A 14,776-nucleotide genomic window follows, 5' to 3' on the forward strand; every position below is an offset into this window, starting at 1 on the left:
AAGGGGCTTTCAAGGCAAGTGAGAAGCAGAGGTGGTTTGCCATTGCTTTCTGCTGCACACTTCCTTGGTAGTCTTCCAAGTATCAACCCTGATAAGCTTCTGAAATCTGATGAGACTGGAATATACCATGCCCAGCTTCCCTCCTTAGTACTGGTACTAGGTACAGCTAATACTCAAGACAAAGGAATTCTTCTCTTTTTATACTTCCTTTTTGTGCTTTAGAAGATTACAGCATGGCTCCATGCCCATCCACTCAAATACTTAAGGCACACACCTATGCCTCTGGAGATGGATGCTTAAATGCGTGGGAGGCACAGCTAAAGTATAAGATTGGTTACTGACAACATATTTGCTTGAGCAAAATTCAAGTCATCTATTTTACTGCTAAATTAACCCACACATACAAATGCAATGCAAGACATCCACTGTTCCTTTATTTCAACTATATAACCCATAATCCCTGATCCAGTTCCTCACCTGACCACATTGGGATGCTCAAATGTTTCCAGGTGCTTCAGTACAGCCACCTCCCGGATGGTGGAAAGGGGCATCCCCTCTTCGCCCGTCTGCACTCTCACCCTCTTCAGTGCTACAAAACGCCCTCCATTCTTCAAGTCCCGGGCTTTGAACACCTTTCCGTAGGCTCCTTCACCAATCTCAGCTACACACTCATACTGCTGGTCAGCCAGGGTCATGCTGTCCTTATCCATGTTTGCACTACTTGCCTTCCTTTTTCAATCCCTTCTGTGGTATTGCAGGCACTGCGGTTAAAGTCTTGGTCCAAGGCTTACAAATATGTTTACTAGAGCAGTGTTCTCAAAGCTCTTCCTGATGGACCAGCCAGCAGGAGAGCTTCTTGCACCCTTCCAGGATTTCAGTAATGTGCCCAGTGAACCTTCTTGCTCAGCTGCTGGCAGTTATCTTTGGGATCATTGTCTGGGTAAATCTAATGAGATCTAAAAGACAAAAAGAGAGAAGAAAGAAGATCATCATTAGTACTAGGCTTCCATCACAGAATATCTTGTTATTAAACATTTCACTAGTATGTTTTACTTAAAGCAAGCTAATTGAACAGGACTAGACACTTTCGGTTGAATGATACAACTAGCAATGTGTGACAGAATCTTTGGAACATGTCTTGTGTTGCTTGATTCTGAACATGTATTACTAAATGATGTGAGAATTTATTTCAAAATGTTTGCCATTGCTAAACAGGATTTTGATTGACGGTGATTTTTTTTTTTAAAAAATAAGATTTTGTCAAATGGTACAATGATTAATTGTTGAGTTAAACAAGTAGGTTCAGCATCAGAGAGGAATGTATAATGAGCAACCTGTAACTGGACACCAGGTGAAGTCTAAATGCTGTGTAGTCCAGAAGCGGAGAAACATTAAAAGAAACAGTCCTACTGATGGCACAGTATTGCTGTAGAGACTCTGAAAAATCAAAGGATGTCCCAGTTTTCAGTTTCCTTCCTAATCTTAATTGCCAAAGAGAAAGAAACAAGGTCATAAAATAAACAAAACAAAAAAACCCTTTTCTTCACTTGTGCACAGTAGCTATTTGTTCATCATATATTTGTATTTAGAAAATGATCTGACACTGATCCCCATTAGATCCTTGCTGAGTGGTACACTAGCAAGTTTTACAATCATGATACATGTTCTTCATCTGAATTAAAGGGAGAACTGAAAGAGGATTACGTAATGTTTATCATCACAGGGTATAATACTGCTAAGCACTTTTAAATTTAATTGATTGCAATGAAAAAGCTTCCTCGTGCTTAAACCTCTTTTACAGTCTAAAAATGCTGACATGGTCTCAGTCCCATTCCCATCTTCTGGTTCAAAAAGCAGAATTAACAAAATAGTTCCTTTTATCTAACAGTCTGGTAAAATGACCTATAGATATCATACATGATGAAAAATTGGAGGACTCTAACAGAAATGTAATTTTCATTCTACTAATACAAAGGATTCAGCATTAAAATAGTTTACCAGAGGACGGGGATAAAGGAGCATTGAGAGAACAGAAGCTTTATGTCCAAAAAGTATCATCATCCAAGATCAGTGATTACTTGTGATTGGGTACTAACAAATTCATCTGTCAAGTAATGGAAAATGAAAACTGTCATTTGCAAATGCGAACATAGCAGGTTACCCTGCTGCATCAATCACTACATTGATTAACAAGAGCAAACAATAGTAATCTTGACCCACCAGTGACCTTGTTGCCAAAACTTATACTCAAAAATCAAGAATATTATAATTTAACATAACAAGATTCACTAACAATACATTCCAATTAATGTATTTTATGGAAAAATTAAACAACAGTTCAGTACACTCAAGACTGGAATACAAGCTAGAGAATGAATAAGAATGAAAACAAAACAACAAAGTGGAAATATTATTGAAAGGAAAATACAGGAAGCCTTGAACATGATATTGGGAAGCCCAGCTATCCCCTTCATGCAGTACATAACTAGTTGATTTTGTTCCCCGTCTTACATTGACTATTGTTCACTGAGGGCTTCCTCCCCACACCTGTTCATTATCACACTGGCCCTCCTTTGCTCAGTCCATTCCTTTCCCGTCCTTCCTTCAAACATGTCTCCTCTAAAACTTTTGCATACCATTTTGCCAGTCCTTCCTGGGGCTTTTTGGTGTGAAAACCATATAGCTCTCTTCTTTTAAAGTCCTGTGCCAGGTTTTTCTGAAGTCCAGCTTTCATAAGGTCTCCTCCTTCGCTCCGCTTTCTGCTTCCTCTGTCTGGTCTTCTGACAAGTCCCTGCTTTTTGGACCTTGATCTGTTCACTTTCTTTAGTTACCTCGCCTCTTTGCCTTTCTTCTCTACTTCATGGGTGCTCTTTCTCCTGTCTTTTCCTTCTACCATTCCAATCTTGATTAGTGCTCAGCAGTAGGGGAAAGTGCCATCAAATGCACCTATGGCAACTCCATGTGGTTTTCAAGGCAGGATGACTAGAGATGGTTTGCCATTGCCTGCCTCTGAGTAGCAGTCCCATCCAATACTAACCAGGGCCAACTCTGCTTAGCTTTCAAGAGCTAAGAAGATCAGGCCACCTTGATCAGGATTAGTGCACTCAGTATCAATGCCTAATTTTGCCTTCTATGCAACAATCCAAACCAATCCTGCTTCCATACAGTATGTAATGTTTTCACTCCTCTGGTCAAGGTTTTCACTTCCCTAATTTTTGAGTCATTTCTGTTATCATTACAAGTAACTTCTCCTTGAGAAGCTTTCAAACGTTTGTGATTATCATATGACATCACAGCAGTTCAGCCAACAGCAATGGCAGCTTAAAGGTAGAAGATGGATGACTCAGTTTTTTGCTGATGATAGGGAATAAAATATTAGGGACATCCAATCAAAATGAAGAATGCCTTCCAGCTTTTACATTATAGTAACTCTGGCTGTAATCCTAAAAGCACTTTCTTGGGAGTAAAGTCTATTAGATAACATGGGGCTTACTTCTGAGCAATCTCAGGATAGCTTCCACTGTCTTCTGCTTTCACAATGTTAAGAAAACTAATGGCACTTCTTTGTAAACAGAGCTACTTAAACGTATGTTTAAATTGTTTCTTCCTGTCTTTAAATGAAGATGTTACCATTTTCTGCTTAACAGATCATAAGTAAAAGTAGATCTGAAAGTGTGATTATCCTAAGTGGACCAATAAAACATAACAATGCATGGCTTTAGCAAACTATGAAATAAGTAATTATGTCTCTCCTTCATAACACTGGGAACAGATGGATATTCAGACAATGAATGTCAGTAACTCTATTCAAGAAAACTCCCATCTGCAACGCAAAGATAATACCAGGGCAACTGCCCTTAGACTACAAACTTATATGTGATTTTTACAAATTTTTTTACAAAAGTTTTACATAACAGCCTCAAAAGTAGTTCTAACAGTTTGATGAAGAGCTGTGGATTCTTTTTAGAGAATCCCATGCTCTTCTTCTCAGAACTACAATTTTCAGTATGCCTGAAAACATGGAATGATTCTTGAACCAGCTACATCTATAGGGTGGATATGCCCTATTCTATGAAGTGGAAGCTAGAGTCCTGAGAGTCTTATAAATTTATAATCCCATGAATGTTAAATCACAGATTAATGAACACAAGTCTGCAGCCCATGTAGGATAACAGCACATTCTATCAATATCTATCTGGGAATAAGTACCATAGAATGCAGTCAGACTTACTTTTGCATAAACAGACTCAATCTGCTAGTGTCATTAACTTGACCTGAGCAAAAAAAATCAAGAAAGATAAATAACCATCTGTCTTGTTTGATCTACTTTTCAAAATGGCATAATTCAGATTTCCGCAGGACCAATATAACATGCCAAGGACTTCTGTGTGTGTGGGGGGGAAATCTAGTACTGATGTCAAGTTAAGCAATAACAAAGATACGTGAAGTAGCTTCAGCACCAAAAAATGACGGGAGATAGGTGGGACATTTAGAGTGCAGAACTTTCTAAAAGAAAGGCAGCAATAAAATAATTAATGGCTTGAGTCTGAGAATTATCATGGGGCATCATGTTAGGAACTGCTAAGCATTCACTGGAAATAAGTAAAGCAATCAAAGGTCTAGTTGGAGACTAAATCTCATGAAAAAAAGATGAGAACAGATCTAGATACTCTTATTCATATGAGGCAACACTTAAGCAATTAGAAGAATATTGACTCCTTATGGTATGTAAGAAGTCAGAGAATGTAAATTAAAACAATTCAGATGCTGTTTCACATAGTGACCTAGGAGAACATTGTGTGGGTGCCCCACTGGGATATTGCTGTCCCTCCATTTCAGGGTTTGTACATGTACATGCTGGTGACCACTAACACCTTCGGAGAATCTGTGCTGTTTCTTTGTAGTGATCTCATATTAAGGAAGTTTATGATAGTATTAGTAGTTCAAATGGAATTTGTCCAGCAGTGAGTGGTGTGGAAGATATGGGCCTCAGTAATAGAAGAACACTCTAGAGGACACATTTACTAAGTGTGGTCTACTCACACATTGAAAGGAAATATTAATACATAGCAAGGAGCAAAGCAACAATTACACCAAGCTGCAGAAGATGTTTACTCCATTTAGTATATGGTCTGATAAGCAGTGACAGATATTGTATGCAGGATACCTTATGTTCTGTTTACACAACTTTCTAGGCTAAAATACCAACTACCTTGTCCATATGCAATCCTCAAATTTATGATAGCACATGAAGGCATTGGTGTAAGTTTAATATTTTTACATTTTCTAAAGATCCTTTAACACATTAGCTATTCCTTACTGGGTCCAGACATCATACTTAAAATAACACATTTTTACTCAGGGTGAATTAATTTGAGGAAAATAAATCTCATGTTCACTCACAAATTCTGCAGTAGATGGATTAGAAGCAGTGTATTGACACAAAAGGTAAAGGTAGTTCTCTGTGCAAGCACCAGTAGTTTCTGACTCTGGGGTGACGTTGCTTTCATGTTTTCACAGCAGACTTTTTATGGGGTGGTTTGCCATTTCCTTCCTCAGTCATCTACACTTTCCCCCCAGCAAGCAGGATACTAATTTTACCGACCTCGGAAGGATGGAAGGCTAAGTCAACCTGCAGCCGGCTACCTGAACCTAGCTTCCGCCAAGATCGAACTCAGGTCGTGAGCAGGGAGCTCAGACTGCAGTACTGCAGCTTTACCACTCTGCGCCATGCATTGACACAAACATCTATGCAAACAATGGGGGAAATCGAAACTTTTAAATAATCTTGATCATGCTGCTGAGTTATTAGATTGCCCTTTGCTATTCTGAACATGTGCCTTCAGGATGCTTGTACAGTGGTAGTAGGGTGGAGTGGTCATTTTAGAGTCTAGTGGTAACCATGGCAACAGGGACAGAAAGAAGCAATGTTGGTAACAATACAAGGTTGCTACTTCTGTTACTAACTGAAAGATAATGCATTTATGAGGCAAATGTAAGTATAATTCAAGTAACAAAAGTTTCAGTTCTGCAATGTTTTGGTTTTTTAAAATTCTTCCATTGCAGTCATTATTTCTACATTATTTTCTTTTCTTGTATTTCATAATTGACATTAAAACATATGCCACATTTCATGACATTATAATGCGGAGTTGTGTGCACTGGTTTACTTTAGTCCCCAGATCTTTGCACACCTTTGATGGCAGTTTTCCCATAACTGGTTAAGCTATAGGTATAGAAGAGCCATTTCATATATGAAACTAAAATACCTTTTGCTTTTGCACAAATGCATACATGTTTTTCTGCAAGGGAATAAAAGCCCAACTGAATGTGCATTCAGGCCAACTTAGGTTTTATATCATTAATGCAGACAGCAAGAAAGGTGAGCACTAATATAAGTCTCACATGTGGAAATGCCCTTTAAAAAGTACCCTCGAAGGTGTTTTTTTTAAAAAATAGTTCTCATGAAACCGTGAGTAATAGTGTGCTGTCAGTAACAAAGCCTCATTCTGCAAACACTGAGTACTGGGAGTTGGTTCAGAATGCCAGGGGGCAAATCCCTGTAAACAGCCGCACGGATAAATAATTCAGAGTTAACAATGTAACGTCGGAAGCAAAGACTTCCTTCCATGCCGAGGAGGAAAAACATGACGCCCTTTTCTGTCCTAATCACAGAACTAGCGCTATGATTCTTGTGCGCCCTTGCCTCAACTACTGACACATAAGTATAAAAAGAAAACATATGCTGAAAAGTAAGGTCGGACACCGCATGGAATAAGCAACCTTTCCCCCGTCTCTGAGAGCTGGAAGGCCATCGAAGTCATTTTGCGATGAAGACGTGCACGTGCTGAGGGGCGTTACCACCGGCAGACCCCTCGGGATCTGCCTCAAACGGAGCCCCGGTGGTGGATTCAAGAAGGAAAAGACCCACCCACCGCAGCACCACACAGAAAAACTCCACGTGCCCCGAACGCGTCTCCTCGGAGAGAAGCGCCTCTTAGCCAATCGAACGTCAGAAGGGCCGGAGGAAGGGTGAGATCCGGCGCGCCTCTGGGATGGAGGTCGCCCCCCACTGTCCAGGCGGCCTCCGAGAGAGCGTGCGCGCGCGTGTGAGGTCGGGAGACTGGAGGGGGGGGGGCGTCAGGAGGCGGGGCTTCTCGCAACATCGGTGCGCCTGCCGGAGGCCAACCCGCGCGCAAGTCGGTCCCGAGACGCAGTTGCTGGCAATTGAAAGTTCCCGGTCTCATAGAAATGCACAGCCTCGTGGGGGCAGATGAGTCCCATTATTACCCCCCCCCCTTCCCTTCGCCCAGAAGGCTTAAAAAAAAGTCATGCAAGTCCCCCCGCCGCCCTTCCATTACGAATGCAGGCGCGATCCTGTCCTACTGGCAATTGCGGGCGACCCTCCCCCTTCATTCCCTCCACAATTCCCCCTAAATAGAAACATGCATAATAAGTAGTTGCCAAAGAGCAACCCCACCACCACTTACGAAACACACAGCAGAACGAGGATTCTGAAGAATGCCCCCCGAAGTGCCCCCCACACGCCATGGCATTCCACAGTACGACCACCCAGAGCAGCCCCCCGTCGGGCGTGCAGGGCTCTATAGGGGAAAGCAGAAGAACAAAGCACTCTCCCTCCACCCCCGCAATCTCAATTCATAACAATCATGTCTGAAAGGGGAGAGTCCCAGTCCTCCCCCCAAGCACCCCTGGTAAGAAATTCATGGAGCATTACGGTATAGAGGAGAGCACATGGGCACTTCCGAAAGTACCTGGTATTGGAGCTGTCTCGGTCTTCAGGGAAAACTCCCACCTACAGTGATCTCCGAGAGAACTGAGTTTAAAAAATGTTTAAAGGGGGGGGGGGGAGAGAAATAGCGGGGTTTTTTTGGGGAGGAGGAATAATCAAAAGCTATGGGCCCGCCAGAAGAACCGCACCAGACCCAAGGCGTTCACATGGTGAAGATGCCCGAGGTTCTCGCAGGTCTCAGCAGCCGCTGTGGGGCCACACAGGTAGTTCCAGCGGCTCTGGCTGGGCTTGGCTGCTGCTGCTGCCGCCCTGCATTCGCATCTTCCTGCAAGCTCTGGGGCAGGCAGCACCTTCAAGCAGAGGATCTCGCAACACCCCCCCCTCCCTCCCTCCCGCGCGTCTGGTCTGTCCCCTCCCTTTGGGGGAGAAAAAGGGGCTTGTGCTAACGATGCCGGGGCTGATCAAAGCCTTGCAAAGAGCGGCCTCCCCCCCCACCCTCTCCCCGGCGTGCCGGGCTTTTGCGCCCGTTCTCCACGCTGCCTGCCTGAAGGCCGCCGCTTCTTGCCGCCTTGGCTGCTTTTCCTCTCCAAGTCCCCGTTCTCTCTCTCGCTCCTTCGGCTCCTGGGCTCAGTCTGGGAGCCTTAGCAGCCGCGGCGGCGGCCGAGTTTTCCCCCGCCTCGCCTCCACTTCCCCCCCCCCTTGGTTTCCCACGCTGGCTGAATGTGACTTGACCCCGTTTCAAAAAAGTTTGACATAGCGCTTGAACATTTCCGCATTCCACCCCGACTACAAAGGCAGCGGCCGCCTCCTTCTGCTTTCTGTCTCTGCTCTCTGTCTTCACACTCAATGAAATCCTTCATGTGCTCCCTGCCAAGAAACAGCCACATACCGCAAGGGTCGCGCTTAGCGCAACTGCAAGGAAGCAGGAGCCCGGGGATTGGAGGAGCGCGCAGTACGCCGCTCGTGCTTGGCTCTGTACATAATAAATACATTATATATATATATATATATATATATATATATATATATATATATATATATATATATATATATATATATATATATATATATATATATATATATATATATATATATATATATATACACACACACACACACAACAAATATAATTACAAAAAGGGCAGCCAGTCAAAGACAATGTAGTCGATCATTGGCATAAGTTGTAAGTGATCAATCGATTGCTTAATCGATTTGCAATAAAGGTGTATGTATATATCAACATAATCCTTACCAAGCAAAAACAATGTTTTTAGACGTTCCACACATGACTGCTGGCAGGCTTTTTTCTTAAACAGAATTTGCAGTTTTTATGATTATATTAAAACAATGGTTTTTTACTCATACATCGGCTGCCAGATCAGCTGATCAAATATTTGTTTTTAAAAAATAAATATTAATTTTGCATTATTTTGCAGTTTTACTACAGGCACAGACTATATGGTCAACTGTTTCATCCTTTGTCTTGTTTGGTGTCACCACAATGCCTGCTCTTGTGCAGCTAGAATGATTCCTTTACTTTCTTTTTTCAAGTACCTGTTTTAGAGTCACTTCCAGGTATTTTCATGATTAACGTTCTCTGTGTATTTCAAATATTACCCATGTGTTTTTTCTTCCAGTTGTCAAAGTTAGTTTTAATTGCAATCTTGGTTTCTGTAACCTTCAACAGGTCTGTCTTGTATACAGTAGAAACTCATTTGCATATTAGGCCACATCTGCTGACACCATGCCAGCCAGAACTGCATTCCTGCTCAAAAAAAAGCCCTGCTTGTATGCATCAACTAGAAGCAGCTCTTCGCTTTTCTTGGCTAGCTTTTCTTCTTCAACTACTTGCTTAACTTTCAGGACACCTCTTCCCCATAATTTTCACGGTAATGAAGATTAACACCACTTTTAGGGTGAACTGAGTGAAGCATTACTACTATTTTGTGAGTTTTTCAATCTCTTACTTCTAATTTGGCTTGTTTCCAATGCCCAGGGCCTTTTCTGAGCAGGAACGCACAAGAGCACAGTTCCGGGTGGCTTGGTGCCGTGGCCTAATATGCAAATAAGTTCTTGCTAGGCTTTTTCTACAATTTTTTTTTTGTGTGAAGCAATGCTGATTGCAGAGGGTGTGGCCTAATATGCAAATGAGTTCTTGCTGGGCTTTTTCTACCAAAAAAACCCCACCCCTGATAATGCCAGCTATGTACCTTAGATCTGGGACTGCCCATGTGTTATTTGTATTTACCATTCAATTTTTTTCGCAATAGCTATTAAACTCTTCAGTAGTACTCCTTGGTTGTATTTTTCTCAACAAGGGTATGTTTGATGTTGTCAGCTACCAAAATTCCAAGATATTTGTAGTTTTCTTCAAAGCCAAGTGTTCTGATGTTGTTGTTTGGCATCTTGATTTCTTCTTGTTCAACAATCTTTGCTCTGTTCATTGCTAATGTTGCATATTAGTCAAGGCCAACTTCCACTACTATATCTTTCTGAATAGCTGAACTGTATTTAATAAAGAATCAACCTCCGATTATGACTTTCCATACATTTTCAAGTCATCTATATACAATCAGTGTAAAATCTTTGGGCTTGTCTTTGAAAGCTGGTATTTTAGGCTTGTGGTTGTGAGAATGATTGTGAATGGTGTTAGGCAGGGCAATGTTAAAGAACAGCAGTGATAGTGAATCTCCTTGGGAAATTCCTCCTTTGATATTAATTGTTCCAGTTTCTTCTCCATTTACTATCACTCAATTCACTATCAGCCTGGTGTTCCATTTACCTATGGCATTTTTGATAAACATTATTACAGTTTTGCTGATGCCTACCATTTCTAGTGTTTTTAGGATCTGGTATGAGGGAGTTAAATTATTATCTTGATGATGCTGATGATGTGAAAGCTATTAAGTGAATTGGGGAATCTCTCTTCCAATCCACTCTTATCTCAGCCACAGACCTACTAAATGACCTTCAAATTCTCACTCTGACATGATAATTGGCTGGATGACATTGGGCCAGTTATACACTCTCAGCCGAACTTTAAAAAAGAACAAAATTGCTCATCTTTTCCTTGTTCTAAATAAAGTAAAAGAATAAATGTGGACTTCATTATTTGAATAGTTTCCCATGGGATTCACAGTGCACACAGAACATTTCTGACAGATTAATTAGGTCAAGGCTTTTTTTTGTAGCAGGAACTCCTTTGCATATTAGGCTACATACCCCTGATGTAGCCAATCCTCCAAGAGCTTACAGGGCTCTTAGTACATGGCCTATTGTAAGCTCCAGGAGGATTGGCTACATCAGGGGTGTGTGGCCTAATATACAAAGGAGTTCCTGCTACAAAAAAGCACTGAATTAGGCAGATGAGAAAGAAGATTGACTCTGGGAGGATGAACAAAGTTTGAGTCCAGTGGCACCTTTAAGACCAACAAATATTTATTCAAGGTATTAGCGTTGGACTTGGCAACCCTGTCCCAATCATATTTGTATACGAGAATCTTAGAAAATTTATTCCATTCATACTCAATGAGCACTATTTTTCATACTTCTACAGCCTGAGACAATTTTATTGATGGCTACCCTGAGGAAACAATGGGAACTTTCCTAGGATCATTTTTATGCCCTGCCAGGGTCATCTAAGTAACCACAGTTAGAATTCAGCCTCTCAGATGTGCAGCTAGGCATGTATGAGTGGATATTTCCTTTCATTGGTATTGTGTCTTGGGGGTAGCATCCCACAGGTACTCCTGGTTTAATCTGAGGCTCTTGGCGTTAGGGTTGCCTGGAGATTTGGGAGATGGAGCCTGGAGAGGGGGAGTTTGGGAAGGGGATGGACCTCAGCAGCATATAATGCAATAGAATTTGCCCTCCAGAGCAGCCATTTTCTTCAGAGGAACTGATCTTGCCTGTCAGGAGATCAATTGCAATAGGAGCAGATCTCTGGAGGTTGACAACCCTAGCCTGAATTAAGCCTGGCAGAGGGAGCTGAATAGTGTGAGCAGAATCCTGGGTTTCACTTCGCCTCGCAGCCACAGTGCCTGGACCACGTGGACGTTTGGATATAGCAAAACAATTCTCATGAGGAAGGCATCCATTCTTCAGACAGAATTTCTAGTCACTGTTGCAATTTGTGTTATGGAATCCCAATAGGCTTCCCAATCCCCAGGTCCCAGCGGGGGATTCCCTGGTTTTACAGGCTTCCCCCTGCCCCCAGTCAGCTGGCCGGCGGGGGAAGCTCCTCCCCAACAGCCACCCTGTACCTCTAGATCTTGGGCAGGACCTGCAAACAGGTCCAGTTTTAAAATGTGTGTGTGCCTTTAAATTGGAACAGGAAGTACTTCATGGGGAAGGGTTAGCAACAGCAGAAGCGTGAGAGTTTAGCCCCTCTGTTTTGCTTTCCTTTCAGACAAGTGAGTGTGTGTGCAAAAGAGCAGTGCAGCCCCTATACTTTCCAGACCTCGTTGTGGAGGCACCAGAGACTCCTGCTTTGATCTGCTGCTTCAGACCAACACGGCTGCCCACTTGCATCAGAGACAGTAAAGCGTGTGTGAGTGAGAGAGAGAAAACAGGGGGAGGGGAAGGAACTCTATTATTCCCTATGGAGACTTATTCTCATAGGAAATAATGGAGAATTGATCCGCAGGTATCTGGGGCTCTGGGGGGGGGGCTGTTTTTTGAGGTTGAGGCACCAGATTTGCAGCATAGCATCCAGTACCTCTCCCCAAAATATCCCCCAAGTTTCAAAAAGATTGGACCAGGGGGTCCAATTCTATGAGCCCCAAAAGAAGGTGCCCCTATCCTTCATTATTTCCTATGGATGGAAGGGATTTAAAAGATGTGTGGTCCCTTTAAATGTGATGGCCAGAACTCCACTGAAGTGCAATTATGCTTGTCACACCCTTGCTCCTGGCTCCACCTCCAATGTCTCCTGGCTCCACCCCCAAAGTCCCCAGATATTTATTGAATTGGACTTGGCAACCCTATCCCAATCATATTTGTATACGAGAATCTTAGAAAATTTATTCCATTCATAATCAATGAGCACTATTTTTCATCAAAGAGAACTTTGCCTCCTTTCTTTTTCTTTGTCACATTATTTTTACATTTTAAACAGGACAGAAAAACCATACAAGTGGTTAAGAGAGCAAGAGAGGCTGACAACTACAAAGGGGAACATAAAACAGTTCAAGCAAATATGGTGAATCTGGAAATGATACAGAGAAAACATTTAAAGAGGATAAAAATCTAAATCTCTTAAAACAATGCAATTTAGTTAAGATGTCCAGAAAAGACTAAATACACCAATTAAATTAATATTGAACTGGTTTCTTAGCAATGCTTTTTCTGGAAAAGCTATGAAAGGAAGCCAATGTGCAAAGGAGAGACAACCTGAACAGACTTGAACTTGGGGAGGAACACTGTCTGTGACTATGAGAATGATGCCCAAAATCCTGGTTCTTTGGTTTTTTGATTAGTTGCAATCTGGAACTTTGCTGCTGCTGTTTAAAAAGAAACAATACAGTTTGTGAATATTTCATAAGAACATAAGAGAAACCATGTTAGATCAGGCCAATGGCCCATCCAGTCCAACACTCTGTGTCACACAGTGGCAAAAAAAAAATTATATATATATACACACTGTGGCTAATAGCCACTGATGGACCTCTGCTCCATATTTTTATCTAACCCCCTCTTGAAGGTGGCTATGCTTGTGGCGTCCACCACCTCCTGTGGCAGTGAATTCCACATGTTAATCACCCTTTGGGTGAAAAAGTACTTCCTTTTATCCGTTTTAACCTGTCTGCTCAGCAATTTCATCGAATGCCCACGAGTTCTTGTATTGTGAGAAAGGGAGAAAAGTACTTCTTTCTCTACTTTCTCCATCCCATGCATTATCTTGTAAACCTCTATCATGTCATCCTGCAGTCGACGTTTCTCCAAGCTAAAGAGCCCCAAGCGTTTCAACCTTTCTTCATAGGGAAAGTGTTCCAGTCCTTTAATCATTCTAGTTGCTCTTTTCTGGACTTTCTCCAATGCTATAATATCCTTTTTGAGGTGCGGAACTTGCACAGCAATTTAACCAAATGAATAAGGAGGGATTGTATAACCTGTAATATATTATACATATAACAAGATTTTTGAGCAGAAATGGGACCCCCAACTGCTGTGATTTTTAAAGCAAAAACTCAAAACAAATCTCAATCCACATGCTTTGGTCTTAGCAGTATTATGCACTGTCTGCCTAGTAACATGTCTCCTTCTTAAAATCTTCCATATCCCACAATCTCCCCCGTTGCACCCCTGTTTTTGCAGGATGTACTTCTCAGCACAATTCAGCATGTCAACTGGTGGCAGGCGGAGCACTTCGGAAGTCCCCGTGACTTAAATCCCTATTTAATAACAGTTGTTAACAATCTTTTGGCCAAGCTGCCAAAGAAAAAGAGGTTCATTGTGAACACAGGAAGGTGTGCTTTCTACATGTAAACTCTTCCTTCTGCATTCCAATGAGTATACTGTCATCTTTTTCTATGTGGCAAAATACACTTAACTCTCATTAACATCAGTAGGCTTTCCTACTGCATGGAGACAATAGTATACCCCTTAAGGCTTTAATACCTTTTAATCTATCTAGTAAAATGTAATGCAGATATACAAAAAAGCGAACTGAGAAAGACAAGTGTTCAGCATGCAGAAACTAATCTTAAAGGCATTCCTGATACATAAGTAAACTGTTTATTATTCTGCAGAATACCAGAACAGCCTGTAACAATCACATAACAGTGGGTGGTTCAGCAGCAGCATAATTCCTGTTATCAATGGCTGCCAATATTTCATTATGAAGACCCCTCTTGGAAAAGTAGATGGCATACCTCCAGCATGAAAGGAGATACTGTAGTCAGGGGTTCAAGTTCAAGTGATCAAATAACAGAAACAATGACGCTCATGTTCCCAAATAGGCTGCTCATCAATAGTTCAATGTACAGAAAGTATGGGAGGCAGATGGAGAGATCAGAGGTGGGT

The 14,776-nt window shown here is 41.9% G+C and overlaps 1 protein-coding gene across 3 annotated transcripts in view; it reads right to left on the minus strand.

The window, feature by feature from the left end:
- CDK6 (cyclin dependent kinase 6) overlaps positions 1-6,930 on the minus strand; it is a 132,163-nt gene extending 125,233 nt beyond the window's left edge. Inside the window, exons 1-4 of one of the 3 annotated variants that reach the window (XM_060248507.1) lie at positions 6,784-6,930; positions 4,232-4,274; positions 1,999-2,104; positions 478-956 (exon numbers count right to left, since the gene is read on the minus strand). In XM_060248507.1, coding sequence (XP_060104490.1) covers positions 478-710 — 233 coding nt within the window. In that variant the 5' untranslated portion in view covers positions 711-956; positions 1,999-2,104; positions 4,232-4,274; positions 6,784-6,930. The remainder of the gene's footprint in view (positions 1-477; positions 957-1,998; positions 2,105-4,231; positions 4,275-6,783) is intronic. The other 2 variants (XM_060248509.1, XM_060248508.1) reach the window with 2 other exon arrangements.
- Positions 6,931-14,776: the final 7,846 nt, after the last annotated feature.

This window comes from Heteronotia binoei, chromosome 10 (assembly GCF_032191835.1).
Source record: "Heteronotia binoei isolate CCM8104 ecotype False Entrance Well chromosome 10, APGP_CSIRO_Hbin_v1, whole genome shotgun sequence".
Lineage (NCBI taxonomy): Eukaryota > Metazoa > Chordata > Lepidosauria > Squamata > Gekkonidae > Heteronotia > Heteronotia binoei.